Source organism: Anticarsia gemmatalis, chromosome 3 (assembly GCF_050436995.1).
Source record: "Anticarsia gemmatalis isolate Benzon Research Colony breed Stoneville strain chromosome 3, ilAntGemm2 primary, whole genome shotgun sequence".
Classification (NCBI taxonomy): domain Eukaryota; kingdom Metazoa; phylum Arthropoda; class Insecta; order Lepidoptera; family Erebidae; genus Anticarsia; species Anticarsia gemmatalis.
This window is the reverse complement of record NC_134747.1, coordinates 666,383-684,296: the sequence shown is the minus strand read 5'-3', so window position 1 is coordinate 684,296 and position 17,914 is coordinate 666,383. Positions and strand designations below refer to the sequence as shown.

The 17,914-nt window shown below is 33.3% G+C and overlaps 2 protein-coding genes across 3 annotated transcripts; one reads left to right on the top strand and one right to left on the bottom strand.

Moving 5' to 3' along the window:
• The first annotated feature begins 342 nt into the window (after window positions 1-342).
• Window positions 343-11,417, top strand: LOC142987137 (CKLF-like MARVEL transmembrane domain-containing protein 7). Its single transcript, XM_076135696.1, has 4 exons — window positions 343-803; window positions 2,305-2,470; window positions 4,390-4,656; window positions 7,749-11,417. Exons 2-4 carry the CDS (start codon window positions 2,315-2,317, stop codon window positions 7,887-7,889), a joined length of 564 nt encoding a protein of 187 aa, XP_075991811.1. The 5' UTR covers window positions 343-803; window positions 2,305-2,314; the 3' UTR covers window positions 7,890-11,417.
• Window positions 11,418-11,560: 143 nt separating this feature from the next.
• Window positions 11,561-17,581, bottom strand: LOC142987139 (CKLF-like MARVEL transmembrane domain-containing protein 4). Of its 2 annotated transcripts, none has more exons than XM_076135697.1 (4): window positions 17,368-17,581; window positions 16,506-16,634; window positions 15,684-15,944; window positions 11,561-15,335 (listed from the first exon to the last, which is right to left on the bottom strand). In XM_076135697.1, exons 2-4 carry the CDS (start codon window positions 16,623-16,625, stop codon window positions 15,249-15,251), a joined length of 468 nt encoding a protein of 155 aa, XP_075991812.1. In that variant the 5' UTR covers window positions 16,626-16,634; window positions 17,368-17,581; the 3' UTR covers window positions 11,561-15,248. The 2 variants fall into 2 exon arrangements, with proteins under 2 accessions (XP_075991812.1, XP_075991813.1); XM_076135698.1 differs by lacking the exon at window positions 17,368-17,581 and adding an exon at window positions 17,262-17,280.
• Window positions 17,582-17,914: the final 333 nt, after the last annotated feature.

Genomic DNA, 17,914 nt, shown 5'->3' with positions numbered 1-17,914 from the left:
ACAATGCGGATTCTATTGTGTTTAATATTTTATTGTACCTATAAAGAATTCAAAGTTTTCAACTTCCACAATGTTTAGAACTCGAATAGATATGACAGTTTTTTGAGAAACGTCATTTGATTTAGTAACACAAGCCTCATCTTTGTATCGACTAAGATATATCGGAAGCTTTCTAGACCAACAGAATGAGTAAAAATTAAAATAATTCCAATATCTCTTAGGCTAAAAAATATTTCATCGAATTGTATCCGTTTCACAGCCCGCTCTTCAAAAAATCAAAGACTGACTTCCCGATTTGACGTTTGGTGTAGTCGATTAAATTATTATCAATTCGTTTGACAAACACTACCGAACCTACCTCTACTTCGCAGTTATTTTTCTATTGTCGTGATAGCGGCCTGTGTTTCTTATTTTAATTTAAACATTTTAATTGCGGTTACAGTTAATTAAACCCTAATTACCGAAACTACTCAAAACGTTGCACAAAGTGTTAACTTAAGTCATAAAAACTTGTAGTTGTTACAGTCAGTAATTACGTGTGTACGTTTCGTATGAGTAAACAAATAACACCCGCGAAGTTATGTACGACCGCTGTATTCTTCAGACGTATGTTATTTAAAAATATGAGTCATTGATGTTTAGCACGGCTCGATATCGGTTAGTAATATAGTGTCAAGGAGACGGTGACTGAATAGCTAATAGTTAAGAGCATCCTTCCTTATCGCGATGTGGGTGTTGCAGTTTACGTGATTCCTTTGCGTGCTAGTGTTGTGCAGTTATAGGCTGATTATCGCGCTGTTTGTGTAAGTATAATTTAAATTAATTTTATCGTTAATAAATAAAAATAATAAATTACGTGTTACAGGTGTCTCTGAATATTAATATTTTCTTGTTGGATTCAAATAATTTAGAAGTTGACAACTTGTAACACAAATATTTAAATGCAGTCTTAGTATAATTTATGTTCTAAGTATATTTCAAAGTCCTTGACTTATTACTTTAGTCATAAATATAAATTAATAAATAAATTCAAGGTCTGTATTATTATTCTTTTAAACAAGATTCTCTCATATTGTCATTCTTTTTTCCTTATCTCAATACCGATTACTTAGGCTTGAGATAAAAACAACAGAATATTTATCTTATATCTTTAATTTGAAAACTGGGATTCACATGTTTTATATTACCTTTTTTTTTATCTGAGCGATAACATCTACTATCACATCTCAACATATCAGTACAAAAGTTGCTCTTTCATTAAAAGTCTAGGTGTAACACAAACACTTTCCACTCTGTAAAATATCCTTTTAGTAATATGTTTCTTTTCTGTTCCTGTTCCCAATTATTTTCAGCAAAATTTTGTCCTTTACTTATGAGGTTTCCAGTTTATATACATTGAATTGTGTATCTTAGCTAGTAAAGCTGTTGAGAATAGTATTTATTGACTATTTCTTGCCCTACTGATTCTCCTACTAAGAGCTAAGCATCTGTAGACATTTCTTACAAAAATCCTTTATTTGCTTTTGCAGAAGAAACCACAGACAATAGCTAGTCATATACATAGATAATATTATGAATAGAGTCAATTGCTATTGACCTCCCAATGTTATGAGTAATTTGGTGAATCACTGTTACCTAATACAGTTAATAATAAAATCTTCAGAATATAAATTGACTCATAAGCCTTATGGTATTCTAATTATGATCTATGACTATTAAAGTATGAAACATGATGTTGCTAAGGCCTCCAATAAAGCTTTGGAAGTACTCCTTGTACCTATATGAAGTAAAAAGAATTTGAAGGTACTAGCAACAAGAAAATAAAATCTTGAATTCCTCTGGATCCCTTGTCATCTATATTTATTCTTAGTTCTAAGTAATGAAGGGCAAATTTTGCTTTAGAATCCTGTTTGATGGTTCTCAGCCAGTTTTGTTGGAACTACTTAATTATATGACAAAGTCTTATAGTAATCACCTGGCCACATAAGGAGCGCATTTTATTGAGACACTCTATACCATCTTCTTGAAAAGACAAGAGGCATTGGACCGATACAATCGGCGTAGCAATAACTGCGTGACGTTAAGCGCTCTCTTGGGCATGGTAACCCGTTACATAATATATCTCCGAGTTATTCACGAAAAATTTTCTTGACAGCAAGATTCAGCATTGAATTTCAGCCCAAATTATGTCGAAATCGTTGTAGTACAGGAGCAGTTCGTGTACTTTTTGCCCTACCTTCGCGATACATTTTGGAAAAAAGACCAGTTATTCATACAGCATTCACGCATTACCTGTTGTTTCAGATGAGAAACCATGGCGTACCCCAGCCGCCCGCCACCGGCGCCGCCCGCGCCGGCCGCCCCTCCCGCCCAGACTATGGGCTCCTCAAACACTGTGTTCAACACGGAAACCCGTTTTGACCTCTCCTACATAAAAACACCGCCGGGAGTCATTAAGATTGTCGTCATAGTAAGTATAAACTTGAAGACGGTACTTAAATTGCTTTTTGTTGCTTTCTTGATACTGAAGAAATTTACCTGCTAGTATTCCATAATCTATTGTTAGTTTAGTTTAGCGATCAATAGGTAATAGTCAGAGTATCTTATGTATCAGAAGTACCTAATCTGTGGTTCGCGACGAAGTAAAGCATCTTTGTTGTATTCCTACTCCTAGCCTAGAATGACTGTTTTCTTCGAACGCTAAACAATCGTCACTAGCCAAGTTCTTGGTGGTCTATAATATAAAGAAATAAATTAACAGTACAAAAGACTATCTTGATCGAAGATTCTTGCAAAACGGCTAATCAAAACTCAGTGCTATTAAAAAGAGAATAAGACTAAAAAGATCGTTACTTTACGAAAAGTCGACGAACTAAGTGTGTATTTAGTATCGCTAGTTACTTCATTATTCCAATTAAAATAAGTGCTTATAATTACACCGTACTTTCCATGAGGACAATTTTATAAATAACTGCGCGCCACACCTGCTCGTTTTACTTAATTACTTAACTCCCTCTGGATACACGTACAATTTTAATTACTTTGTTCAGAGCTAGATAATTGCCTTGTAGTTGTAATGTACGATAAACTTACTCTACTCTTAGTTGATATGACATGTGATCCCGGCTATAAGGTACACCCCCGAGGTCTATTTGAGAAGTAGGTAGCAGCATTTAAGTCCCGTTGCATTATAATATTAAGTTCTTTAATCAATTTAGAATACCTACCACAAAAAAATGGGCTAAGCATTCGTGGTGTAATTCGCGGACGGAAGTTTTATATGACTTTATAATTGCAAGTTATGATATTTATTGCAACAGGAACTTAGTTATCAATCTACTTGTTCCTATGTTTAGTATTACACATATAGAATTTCATTGCTCGTCATTATTTCCTACGTATGGTGTTGGTTACCTGTTTGTTTAGTTATTCACTTGTATGAGTTTACTCGTTAAGCTAATTACTCATTAGTTTCTCATTATCACTCGGTGAATATCGCTTAAACTATGTTGTTTCGATTGTAGGCCTTATATAAGGTGCAATCCGGTAAAAGAATTACAACAGTTTCGTTTTCCGCTTGAAAGAAAACCCAGGAAAATGTTCCATAAATACCTATTTTAAAGTTATTGTATTAAATACATTACTTTATTTGTTTAAAAGTAAAAAGAATAAAATATTGTTATGGAAAATACCTTATATAATTAATAGCTGACCCGCGCAACTTCGTTTGCGTCACATAAGAGAATCATAATTTTCCCCGTTTTTGTAACATTTTTCACTGGTACTCTGCTCCTATTGGTCGTAGCGTGATGATATGTAGCCTATAGCCTTCTTCGATAAATGGGCTATCTAACATCGAAAGAATTTTTCAAATCGGAACAGTAGTTCCCGAGATTAGCGCGTTCAAACAAACAAACAATCAAACAAACAAACTCTTCAGCTTTATAATATTAGTATAGATTAATTCTTGACACTTATTACTGAATTACCACATCTACTAAGCTAAATAGCAATGTAATGCAAAATACCGAATCACACTGATTAGCATAATTGTAAAGCATTATCTAACGTAGCGTTTTACGAAGTAAGGTAGGTTTTATATAAACACTAGAGGCCGCCCGCGACTTTGTCCGTGTGGAAACCCTTCCCGTGTAACTCCAGGATAAAAGTCTATGTGTTAGTGTGGGTCTACAGCTACCCCTATACCAAATTTCAACGTAATTGTTTCAGTAGTATTTGCGTGAAAGAGTAACAAACATCCATACTTTCGCATTTATAATATTAGAAGGATAAATTACGTAACCCAACAATTATCCTAAAACAACTCCATCCAGACTACCTTTAACCATTTTAAAGTCAAAACTCTGAACTACTATACTTTCCCAACAGGTCTTCAACCTAATTGGCTTCATCTGCATACAATCCTCAGCGTTCTGGTCAAACGGCCGAGGGGTCTACTTCAACATCGTGGCTCACCTTGGGCTCTGGTTCTCAGCCATCCTGCTAGCCTGCTACCTGTTCCACGTGGTGGAGAGGTATCATAACATCAAGTGGCTGAAGATCGAGATGATAGGGTACATCGTGCTGGTCTTCCTGTATCTAATCGCCTCTACTATTGTGGTCGCGTTTGGTGCTGCTGCGTATTCCGCTGCTGGGGTAAGTAAACTTTTGGATTTTTGAAGTAATTGATTTTTAAGTATGTGTGTATAGTGTTAATAGTAAAGGTAGGGGTCCACTATAGACCGCCAACAGTAGCTTCAGACAGCAGCAACAAGCTGTATTTGCCTATTTTGCATATTTTAGGGCATCTTCTACAGTTGTAGATTGCCTAGGAATCGATGTCATGCTAAATAAAATTTCATGCGAATCATAAAGGTCTTTACGACACCAAATTATCATTTCAGGTTGAAATAATAGTGTGGTCTCAGTCAAAATGATCGCAGAATTTTGTTTTTTTTTCTTTTTTTCTATTCTCCGTATATTTAAGTTCTAAATGACTGTATTTTTTACACATAGACCTTGACTTATATAAACCAGCAGCATGGTCCTGTATCAGGGATATTGCTCAAACAGTATTATTATCAACAATTTCGACACTACTCATGAGCCGTGCGTGACCCCTAGCTTGGATGCCCGCATACAATATTTGCGTAACCTATTGATAGCAGCAGGGTACCTATTGCCATTGAGTTATAGTACTACACAAAAGATATTAATTCAATTACTGTACTATTTTTCGTTCGTAGGGACTCCCGCAAACATTTAATTTAATGCCACTCTTACCGATTCAGTTTCCCTGCAATATACTAAAAATACTTTCCTTAATTTTGATCGGTGTCCCCATTTCAGATTTATTTTTAGGAGTCCGTCGTGATTACTTAATAACTCAGGCAGCTCACGCTTGACCACAACCGTGTATACGATACCATGTTATATGATTATTTCCATCGAAATATAACTAATAGTAGAAAAGTATCTATTGAAGACACTGCGGAAAAAAGAAGTTAAGTTTCGTATTTCTTTTCGTTTTTAAAACTACACACACGTCCTTCACTCTATACATTTTCTTCTCTCAATCACCATAATATTATTGTTATACTATAAACTTTCCCTTCTGCATACAATAAAGGACTCTCAAAACAAACCAAGCACACCTGTGTCTCATATTTGTCCAACAATCACACCGACACACTTTACCTTAATAAAATACCGGCGATACGTGAGCGAGCTATCAAACAACTATTTATATACGCACGTGACTACATATTGCATGTTTCTGGGTTTACGGCCTCTAATGAGAGGGTAAATTACCATTTGTATGGTGTAGTGACAAATTCTGGGGCAGTTAGTGACCTGGAATACGGCTGGGTTAGTGGAAGATCCTGGAAGCTTGGCAACATGGAAGCCTTGGAGCCTATATGTAGTTGATTATAGCCTCTAGCTAACTCGCTATACTAACTCACAGCTTCTTAGGGGCTTAAGAAAAAGAGTAGCCTATGTTTAAACAACTATTTTAATGCAAAATTTTATTAAAATTGGTTTAGCGGTATAGCCGAAGCGTGAGACTGACGTGGGTTAAATGCGACATTTTCCCAAAAAATCGGTTTATTGGTTTTGAATCATTTCATCTCTAAATAAACTAAGAGTTGTATTAAAATACTACGTCATTTTGGCTAATTAGGTTTTCACGGGGACTGTCCCTTTGAGAATACAATAGACCGTACATTTAATTTTATGCACGTTCGTGACTACTACAAGTTTATGAGTTAGAATAATACCTGTGTGTAATGTTCAAGGGCTATTAGAACGGAGTAAATGGGTTTATGACTAACATGCTATGTTAGGGCTGAGGACTCATAATTTTACTCTTTTCTAGAATACTGAGTAGGTTCTAATTTCGGTCACATAGCAAGAGTACAGAACAAGTCAGTTCTTCAAAGAGAATATCAAATAAATATCTTGACTGCCTCCGTGGCGCAGTGGTTTAGGTCGCCACGCCGATACCACTGCAACGGGAGGTCGTGGGTTCGATTCCCACACGGAGCAATTATTTGTGCGATCCACAAATAATTGCTTCGGGTCTGGTTGTGCTTTGTGTCCGTTGTTTCTATGTTTGTAAAAGTCCCCGCGACACAAGAGCAATTCTTAGTGCGGGAGTTGTCTTTAAAAAAAAAAAAAAAAAAATAGGGACTGTTTTAGGTAGTAAAGGACTGTGAATAGGTAACATAACTATAGGGCTTGGGTAGATAAATAATAAGGAACGTAAAATTAAGATAACTGCACGTTAGGCGCAGTGGCTAAAGCGGTCACCTCTCGTCGCAATAACCGCAGCGCCGCGTGTGATGGGTTCGAATCCCACTCGGGGCATATGTGATAAGCACGAGTATTTGTTCTGAGCCTGGTTGTCAATTTATCTATATAAGTATGTATTTAGAGATATATAAGTAATTTTAATTGTTATTTAGTTACCATAGTACAAGCTCTGCTTAGTTCGGAATCAAATGACCGTGTGTGAGTTGTCCAATGATATTTTTTTATTTATTTTAAGATGCGCTCTCCAAAAGAGGGAGCTTTTATCGTATACGACCTACCGGTGTATCTTATTGTCCCGATGATCTAAAACGGTAGTTTGCTGTTTCCTAGCTCCGTAATATTCCCTAGAAATTTACAGTTGGTTATGTCAACTGAGACTCATCGTTGTACGTTGTTGTTAACGAAGCGTGGTAAATCTATAAATAGTGCCTTATGTCAGTTTGTCGTTTACGTGGAATTATGCTATAAAACTCAGCTATAAACTGAACGTTATTGAACTTACAGGACACCTATAAATAGAAATATTATGAGTAAAATGTTTAATGTCAGATTCTCTGACCCATGACTGCGTTTCTGTGTGTTTTACAGCAAAGATGTGGTCTCGCGTATCTATGCTTGTTGCAACATTTGTTGGAACCAAAATCGTATCGAAGTATGAGTGTTACTGATTTTTTTATCAGCCCATCCTTTCCAAACCTGTCTGTCCTGTGCCATATTTCGCCACGATGGACCCGCAAATGCCATTAAATCGTCATGACACCTACGACGTGGTCGCCCTCGACAACGATGTCCATCTTATGGTGTCCAATCTGCCACCAGCGGCATCCAGCCTATTATTGTTAACTTTTGTATTTTTATGAGTTTAAAAATTACAAGCTTGCCCTACGCCTATTTAGCGACATCTGTCTTCAACTAAACGAAACCTCTCTTTTCAGTTCTTCGGCTACCTAGCGATGGTGCTGTACGGCATAGACGCGTTCCTCAAGTACAAACAACTGAAGGCTGGAGAACCGGCGCAAGGTCATAAAGTCGTGGCCAAGCAGACGCATGTGGTGACGCCGCCCGCGTTGCCATAGCAACCAGGCAGGTGGTAAGAAAAAGTGAACTGTGGAATATTAGTAGTTAGACTGTTTAACTGTGCTTCTACGAGTATGGGCTTTATATCTCAGTTTAAGAGGGCTAGGCTACTCTCTTTGCGAGATAAGTTTCTTCGTAGTGAAGGAGGAGTAACATCGAAGCCCTTTGTGAAGACTTTTGTTGTAATCATTTAAAAGGTACACCTTTTTAAAATGGATGATTGAAAATAACGACCGTTTTGTGAGTTACCAGCGTTTCATGGGCTGTATATTTGATGCTTGTGCCTAAAAAAATTGTCTTTTCCGCGCGAAAAATAAGTGTCTTCATAAAAAAAAGAAAATTGGTGTCAAATTATAACTAAACTGTTTTGTTATTATCGGAAATAAGAAAATAATGAGATTATAATGACTCGAAGAGAATGTATAGAAAAATCAACCTTATTATGAAGTGTTAAGGTATAATGTTGATGTTTTGTTTGAAACGTTTGTCGCAGAGGTAGTACGTAAGTCACATCACAAATTATTGTATTTATATTTAGTTTGTAAGTGTATTTAATTCCCACCTATTTATTTTAGTTGTAAATGTAGCTGGAATATAGTAAAGACAGAATAAATCAGAACTGTAAAATTCATGTTTACAATTTTAAATAAATACCATTGTCTGTCTTTCCATTCCAATAAAATCTATATTTAGTAACTCCTTTGTAAGTCTACTTGACTTGGTAACCAGCATGTTGTTTTTTCTAAATCTTTAATTACGTCAATGTACAATAATGTTCTACATTTATTCTTCTCACCAACTTTTCATTCTATTAAAAAGTTTTATTCCTTATTTCTTCATCATCCTAGAACTATCTCAACAACTGTCACTTAAACAGATAATAAGAGAACAGTAATATCGAAACCTTTTCTTAACCGCAGATAGGTTATTGAAAATGACAATTTGTAAACCTATATTTCGGCTACGTTTCGCTCAGTTTCTGACACAAGATAAATCTGAAATCATGTAGCAAAGTGTCCTTTATATAGAGATAAAATATACGTTATTGACCCACATTGTTGCAGATTGCAATGTTTGCAGGAAAACAGGACCATGATGTCATCATAACAGTGGATATAGCACAATCATTGTTATATTATATTGTACTTATCTGATTTACCCTAATAAGCATGAAATTAACTACATTATATGCCCAAAAGAAGTACTAGGAGTCGCTTTTGTCTCTACCCCAGGGTAAGATTGATCGCTCGTCAAACTTTATCCATATCAGTACAGCCGTTTTGACGAACGTAATCCCGAAGCTTACAAAAGCAGAATTAGGAGGTATGTCATAGATAGGCATGCATCATCCTTGTTTTATGGTCACTTACCATCAGCATGGGAGACAAATAGTTATAGTAATAGTTTTAATAAATTATTAATTATAGGATTTAACCTATAATTAATAATTTATTAAAACTATATATTGAATGTATCCAATAAAAATCTCTTTGTCCTTCAGTTGTTATCGCAAAAATCTCTGAATTAGGTTTATCTTATATCTAAAAATGTGTGTTAGTGCTCAAACATTTGGCATGCACATTTGGCAATTTGTAAATGATGTAGGACACTGTACAGTCCGCTACAAAAGTCGTTTAGCAAATTAATTTTATCAAAATCCCTTTATCACGAAATTTTGACGCGAAAACGTACCTGAACAAAATCAAGTACAATAGAAGTAGTTGGTTATAAACCCAACAATCAATATCATTTTTTACTAAATACTATGCATGCTTCAAAATTAACGGTTTTGAATATATTTAGTGACTTGTGGAACTGACTGTACCAAAGTAACTGTGCAGTGTTCACTATGTCATATTTATTTTTGTAGCAATTCTTTGTAATGAAATAATCTATACTAATATTATAAAGCTGAAGAGTTTGTTTGTTTGTTTGAACGAGCTAATCTTAGGAACTACTGGGCCGATTTGAAAAATTCTTTCAGTTAGATATAGATAGTCCATTTATCGAGAAAGGCTATAAGCTATATATCATCACGCTACCACCAAAAGGAGCAGAGTAAAAGTAAAAAATTGTTTTGTTGTCAGAAACTAAGTATTTAGTTTAAATATGTATTAATATTGCACTAGGGTTCCAAATACCTCTTTGCGTACTTACTTATTGATATAAATTGTATTATTTTATATACTTACTAGCTGACCCGCGCAACTTCGCTTGCGTCCAATAAGAGAGTATGGGTGAAATTTTTCCCCGTTTTTGTAACATTAATTACTGTTACTCTGCTCCTTTTGCTCGTAGCGTGATGATATATAGCCTATGTCCTTTCTCGGGTATCAAAATATCTCCATACCAAATTTCATGCAAATTGGTTCAGTAGTTTAGGCGTGAAAGAGTAGCAGACAGACAGACAGACAGACAGACAGACAGACAGAGTTACTTTCGCATTTATAATATTAGTATGGATTATGTACATCAATATTTTTTTTAAGAAACTAATGTAATGTTAGAAATTGTGATATATTACTAAGTAGTAACTTATTTAATCAATTTTATTGTAAATAACGAACTTTGTATATCTTATTTATAATGTAAATAGTTTGTTAATAAGTGCTTAATGTCTATAATCTATCCGTCCAAGCTATTACCCCCTATATTTGCTCATATTGTGTCAAATATATAATAATATGCTCACTGTAACTGTTGCTTCAAGATCAAGCTTAAATACTAAAAGCAATTTTTCGTAGAAAATGTTTTGGCTATCAATTTTTGCTGTTAAATGTATGTAAAACCTAAAAATAAAAATGTTAATTTTGGTCACTATGTTGTATGTATTTGCTTATACGTTATGCTGTCTCGTTTCCTCACATAACGAATGATAGAGACAGAACTATACTATACATTTTTATACCTTTATTGTGTGTAACACGAGGAAAATAGTCTGTGGTCGGAATTCTATGAAAAATAAACGTTTTCCTTTTGTAAGTAAATATTTATTTATTGTGGTCATTTACCTTGCAATATTAAATATAAATAATTCCAGCGTTATTGCTACAGCTCATTTTATATTAATTACAATTGATATTTGTTCATATAATGTATTTAAAAACACATTTTCTGTAGCATTAAACGTGTTTAACACCATATATATTATGTTCATGTTTTAATCCGTGCACGCTACAGAGTACTTACTTTATAATTACTGGCGAATATGCGTATGTATCAATCTTATCATTGATATAGGTATTGATTATATAAAAAAATCCAGATATCTTACCTTGTACAGTGCAAAATTCTTGATGGAAATATACACAGTATCAAAAAACTTGCTTATTCTAACTTTAAAACTCCCGCGTTGCATGTTTAATGTATAATAGAATGCCGGAATTAACGCGAACACGAATTTTACCTTAAAACTATTAAAAATTCTTATTATTATATTTATCTGTATTTGTATGTAATCCGGTGTGACCGGCTTTTTGTTGATATTTACGTCACTGTTGTAATAAATAAAACAATATGAAATGTAATAGTCGTTTTATTGTGGTACAGAATTAACGTGAAAAACATGATTATTTGAAGTTTTATAGTAAAAAATCTTTCGACTTTTTTCGTAATTCAACTAACTTTCAGCTAAATGAATATACCGAATTGATGCCAGAATTATATGGTGATGTATATTCTATGATTTTATAAATACGTAATGAATTTAACCCATTACTGGGGCATCCCACTGCTGGGCAAGGGTCTCCTCCCGTAATGAGGAGAGAGGAGGGATTAGGCCATGAGTCCACCGCGCTGGCAAATTGCGGGTTGGGGACTTATAGTTTTGTTGTGTATAAATTGTAATATCTGTGAAGTTGTTTACATAGATTTACTATTAAACTCTAAATAACCAATCCCTTTTAACAAGAAGGTAACAATAGATTTATAACAAGGTAAGGACAGTAGAAAAATGTGTTTTTAGTAAACTAGTTAAAAAATTAATTATTCATACATCAAACATGAAAATATATACATCAAACGCTTTCAAATACAAAAATCAAGGATCAAAAACATATAAGAAATACAACGCATCATCGACAAGTTTAAAAGTAAGATGACGCCGGATTATGTCTGAATTGGTCTTGAATTCCTTAGTTATCAAAGAGCTGTTGAAAGTGCGTATTGACATTATTTACTGACTTGACTTTTTGAACTAAAGACCAAGACATAAATAAAAATAGCAATATTTCTTATTTTTGGAAATTATTACAATATATGAAATATATTACATAATTTTATGGCAACACTAAACGTGTCGCCATTTTTAATATGTGTTGTAAGTGTTAATATCCTTATTACTACTGTTAAACAGGTACGGAGCAGTGTCCTTTGGTTATTTAATAATAAAAAAACAACTAAAATTATCAAAACTTTTGCGTGACATGACTAATCTAATATTACAAAATACTTGTAATAATAAACAATACTAATATATGACTTGATTGAATTTAAAATATACTTAAAAATAGTATTAAAAGTAACAAAACAAAATATGTGCGTCAATTGAGTCTGCCACAGTCTCTTGTATTTATTTTTGATTAACTACCACTACCATTGCCAGTAGCTACGGTTATTAACTACAAATTTATTAACCCCCGGTTTCTGAGGTACATTTAGCGGCAGTTGATCTATTCGATAGCGTTAAAACTAATGTGAAAAAAACGCTATTGAATAGATAAACTACCGTTAAATGTACTCAGAAACCGGGGGTAAGACACAGAAAGTCAAATGATGTGTACTAAAACTAATTTAATTAAGTCAATCGGTATCTTAAGATCAAAATAGAACCTTAACTTCTTACAAATAAAGTCAATTTTCCAACATCATACAATCAAAGTTAGAAAATTCTGTTCAAACATTTTGCATAAACAAATAGTATAGTTAATAACAATTAAATGGGCACCAACTATATTGGACCCTTTTACCAAAATGGTGGGCATTTTTGACAAAAAGATTTAAGAATCATACCTTCGTAATATCATCGATAGAAAATACATTAAAAGCGATTATAATACTTGTATATTGAGAAATAATACTACCACCATGAATACTTAATTACATTTTATGTTACACTGTCATAGAAACGTTAAATAAAAAATACAGGACATCAAAGTAAATAAATATTTAAGCCTAGAAATCAGAAATAATACATACATTGTCCGATTCGGGAAATAAACTCGAGACTTTGTAACCTGCAGTCGTACACAACCGCGCTAATCATATAGAAGCAATAAAAAATGTTAGTCTTATAGTGAGTTTTATAAGTTATCAAATGAAATAATATTAGTGTTGCCATACAACAACTTAGTAAAGAGCTTTGTACGCAAGGTTCGCGGCTGGCGTAGGTATATTAAATACAGAATTCACAACATATCTGACCTTTTTTCAGGTTTATGCAGCTGACTGTACTCTTTTTTGGAAATACTCAGAATCAATAGTCATTATTAAGATAAATCGTGCACGTTGCTCTCTACTAAGTTGCCGGACTATAGTAGCGTAAGCACAAAATATATTATTTGTGCGTATTACAGTTGGTTATACCAGTACATTAAATGCAATATAAAGGCACATAGATCGCTTATATAAACGTTACATAATAGTAAAATATTACTCTTAATATTAAGCTTATTCAATATTGTGATTTAGAACATCTCATCTATGTTTTTAAGATGGTTTTATAAACTTGTTAAAAATTATGTTAGGCGTCTTACTGTTTATGGATAAGTCATTAGATGATCTATCTAATATATTAAGTGACAGAGTGTGAAAAAAGTGTCCTAATTCCAACGAAAAAGATAACCAATACTTATTCAGAAATGGTGAAACCTGGTCTTCGTATTACAAAAGTGTTAGAATTTCACATTTATACATATTTGCATTCTTACCGTCTTATTCACAAAAATATCTGAAGCTATGAAAGGCTTATAAAGAGTTTTGATTCTTTCACTTCTTAGTGAAATGAAAAAGGAAAACATATTGTAGTAGTTTTTTAACTAAAATAGGTTTATAGTGTGTTTATGAATTAGAGGGTTACTAATTAAACGTAATGTAAGCTGTGATTAGTTTTGCAGTGTATTGTCTTTTTTATTCATATACAGTTTCAAATTTGATTGAAAGTGACAAAACACTGTACACAGCGTTAATTAGTCAGACATATAAAGTACAATATAAAAACATGTATGAAAAGAAAGTTAATACAAAGATTGATTAGAAGATAACACTTTTATCTATAAATTGTATTTTTTTTCAACTGGGTGGGGCAATTTTTTACTATCAGTACAAAAGACAGATATTTTATCAATTTTCGTAAGCACCTATCTACTTATGTATAAAAAATATACACTTACAAACATTTAGAATTCAAAATAGACTTTTATCATAATGTATAACAATAGTGTAGATTTTATGTAGTCATAAATAACGTGATAAAGTCGTGAGTCGATATAAAAATATTTTTTAAATGTTATTTTAAAATACTTATGTGCAACAAAATATACACACATCCTTAAAAAATAGTTTTTTATTTAGGACATTTTAAAAGGACATATGTAACATTACGCCTTTTATACCAGTACGCGTAGGAAATACACCCACATTTCACTATTTTCAAATTTTAGTCCTACGCCGTACGAATTAAAATGTTAAAAAACTACACATTTTAATGTATCCAGCTTAATTAAACAGATAAAAACAGCTGACTGTTGAGTATCCTCACTCATACAAAAATCAATTTGCATATATTTGTATTATTCATACTTTTATCTAAATTTTAAACTACAATTCAAATAATAATTTAGCCCAAAATATAAATACTGTATCTGAGGATGTGTGTCTTTCCTGTTACATATTGTATAAAGATAATTTTATATAATATTTTAAAAAGGCACTTATGTATTATTTTCCTGTTACAGTATTGATCTAAATAGTTACTTTTAGATCGACAAGTTGAATCGTTAGGATAAAACGAATGGCCGATCTCTACTCAATTATATGTAGATTGATCATAAATTGATGTACATACATACATACATACATAACATCGCAAATGTTTCGCATAGGGGTAGGTAGAGACCATAGATGTCACTTGGTATGACTGAACCCTATTAAAATCGTAACAACCGGTTACTTTGATAATCATATCCCTATCTATCTTAAGATATAGGGACTGGCCCATAATCTATACCAGTATATCTTTTTCACTTAACTTATCAGTAGCTGATCAAGCAGGTTTCACACTGTGAATCTCGCACTCTGACATAATAATTAACTTATTTAATTAAGTTAGTCTTATAGTACTGGTCGTAATCTTAAATATGTTACTGTGGTGGTAGGCCTCGCTGCCAGCCCTTGAATTTGAGGTACGCGTCGAACGAGTACGCCAGGATCGCGCATAGACCGAAGAACTGGAATTAAAAGTATTATTATTAGAGCAAAAATATATAAATTCAGGTTATTATTTTAATCTAATAGCTAGGTTTTAAAAACAGTTGTCATTTGTCTATCATCTGATTGTCTCTGAATGTGCCTTCCTTAAGAGACTCAATACATAACTAACCATGACAAAATTATGGGTATTAAACCACTTTACATTTAGCCATCTCTAACATATCAAAAACTGATCATAAGGCATTAGTGATGGATTCATAAAAGGATGGTCTTTAATTTACTCTCTTTCTTAGCATCTGAATGATTTTCTAAACAGGGCTTGAATAGAGCCTTCCAAACAGCATACAAAATATTATTAAACTTACCCCAACAGCATATCCAACGTTTTCACCAATCGTAGTAGCAAATATAGAAAGTCCAAAGTAAGTGAGAGCAACTATCCCACAGTACAAACACTCAAACTTATGCCACGGCCACTTGTCATACTTCTCTACTATGTGGAAGGTATACATGAGGAGTAGCAGACCGGTGATGATGATCGCTGCCCAGTATAGGATGTTGTAGAAGATAGCTGATACCCAGGTCCATGATATCTTGATGCAGATAAATCCTATTATGTTGAATGCCTGAAAGAAATGTGTTATTTGCATTAGATTAACACCAATTCCTTAGTAAGTAGTGCATTGCAGGTTATGAATGAAAACATGAATGTATTGATAGCTTGCAGCCAGACTAAAATTTAACACTTTGGCCACCACAGTTGGCTTTACTCGACAAATCAGACAGTGGCAGTGAAAGGGTTAAATGAATTGAATGTTTTTATATAGTCTTAAAGAAACTAAAGAAATGTACTTAATATACTATTTTGTTATCTTCTCTATTATGCTCATAGTAAATTGGTAATTCTAATCTATAGTAACAGGATCACAAATACAATGGCTGAACATTATGTTAGACTCAGTTACTCACTACTTTATGTTATCATTATAGAATTTCAGGGCTTACTGTAATTTGTAAACACACTCAAATTAAAGGTTTAACACACAGATATTTGGTTTGGCATGTGTAGATGTACCCAATCAGCACAAGCTGAACAAGTGAGTCAACTTGGTTTTGTTGTTCATATGCTGAAATGAATATTTGTGTAGCAAGAACATATTAGGAGAATATAGATAAGTAGTACTTACAATTTGAGCTAATTTTAAATAACCAGGAGTGGACTGTATATAGCTTTTGTCAAATCTGACTATTTTCTCTGGTCGAACTCTTTCTGTGGGAGATGCTTGATTGCTATTGAAATTCGACATTGTTGCTGGCTGAAAACAAAAAAAACCAAATTAAGATTCATAAATCACTAGTGTATGCCAGTGCTTTCTTCTTTTTGTTTATCTTGTTCAAACTTTATTTGTGAAATTGGTAGATCTTCACAAACTTTCGCAGTTATAATACTAGTAGGATTATATTATTTATTATCAGTACTGAACATTAGTCTAGTTAATGTACAAAAACTAAGTGTTAATAGAAAAAAAATATAACTAAGTGGGTTATCCTATAACTAGTTTGGTACCATGGAGGTAGCTATTAGGTATTTCCATTGGTTTTTACAATAAAACAATAGTAAACCTTATCAACTGTTAAAGTTTACCAATTTACTTCTACCATTCACAACCATATGCAAGAATATGCAAATAAGGATATAATCTATAATTTGATGTAGCCACCTCAATCAGTAACCATATATTATAATAAAATTTTAACCAAGTATTTAGTTAGGTATGATACAATATTAATATAAAAACGTTATCCATTTTAATACAAAACTATTCTTCTAAAAGTAAAATTTTCACAAACAAACAGCTTGATACAAATGACTGTGGAAGGGATATTGGGTTGGGCATGCGTAAATTGTTACTAGTAAAACTATTTTATTGATACTAACGTACACAATAAACTCGCGTTGGTCACGCCCAAAACGTTTTAACTAATTAAATGACAGCCGGCGTTATGAGCTAATTTGTAAATAGCGAAAGTAACTTTTGACAAACTTACGTTATTCGGAGTTAATAACGTCGCCCCTCGCACTCCTGGAGTTACAGCAGTTCAGATATAAAAATCACTTATTTTTATATATGTTCTAATCTAAATTTAAATTCTATTGATAAAGATACACGTAAAAAGGGGAAAAACAGAGATTTAATGATTGATTGGCGTAGGCAGCAACCACCAACCAAACCAACAAATATGAAATGTCAACACGTCAAACTGACAAAGGTGACAAACGAACTGTCAAAATCCGGCTGAAGTTGACAACTGACAGTTTTTGGGCTTAGCTTAGCACAGACAATTTCCCAGTCCCTTTGCGCTTTGCTGAGATAAGGTAAGAAGGTAGTAATAATATCGTAAACTTTACCATTTTATCCAATAATAATATTAATATTCCTATTCGTGCTATACTCGTAATTATTGCACTGTGTGTTGCAAATGTTACAATGCAGATAGCAAACGGGAAGTAGGTAACGTTCCGTTTCTAAATCAATCAATTGCTCACTGAATGAGGTGAGCAATTTAAAGGTATTCTGACGTTTCTAAAATAGAT

Excerpts from the sequence above, each read along its gene's own strand:
- LOC142987137 (XM_076135696.1), top strand. The coding sequence starts at position 2,315 with ATGGCGTACCCCAGCCGCCCGCCACCGGCGCCGCCCGCGCCGGCCGCC. Across the intron at positions 2,471-4,389 it reads TCATTAAGATTGTCGTCATA|GTCTTCAACCTAATTGGCTT; the intron begins GTAAGTATAAAC and ends CTTTCCCAACAG. Across the intron at positions 4,657-7,748 it reads CTGCGTATTCCGCTGCTGGG|TTCTTCGGCTACCTAGCGAT; the intron begins GTAAGTAAACTT and ends CTCTCTTTTCAG.
- LOC142987139 (XM_076135697.1), bottom strand. The coding sequence starts at position 16,625 with ATGTCGAATTTCAATAGCAATCAAGCATCTCCCACAGAAAGAGTTCGA. Across the intron at positions 15,945-16,505 it reads ATTTAAAATTAGCTCAAATT|GCATTCAACATAATAGGATT; the intron begins GTAAGTACTACT and ends CATTTCTTTCAG. Across the intron at positions 15,336-15,683 it reads ACGTTGGATATGCTGTTGGG|TTCTTCGGTCTATGCGCGAT; the intron begins GTAAGTTTAATA and ends TTTTAATTCCAG.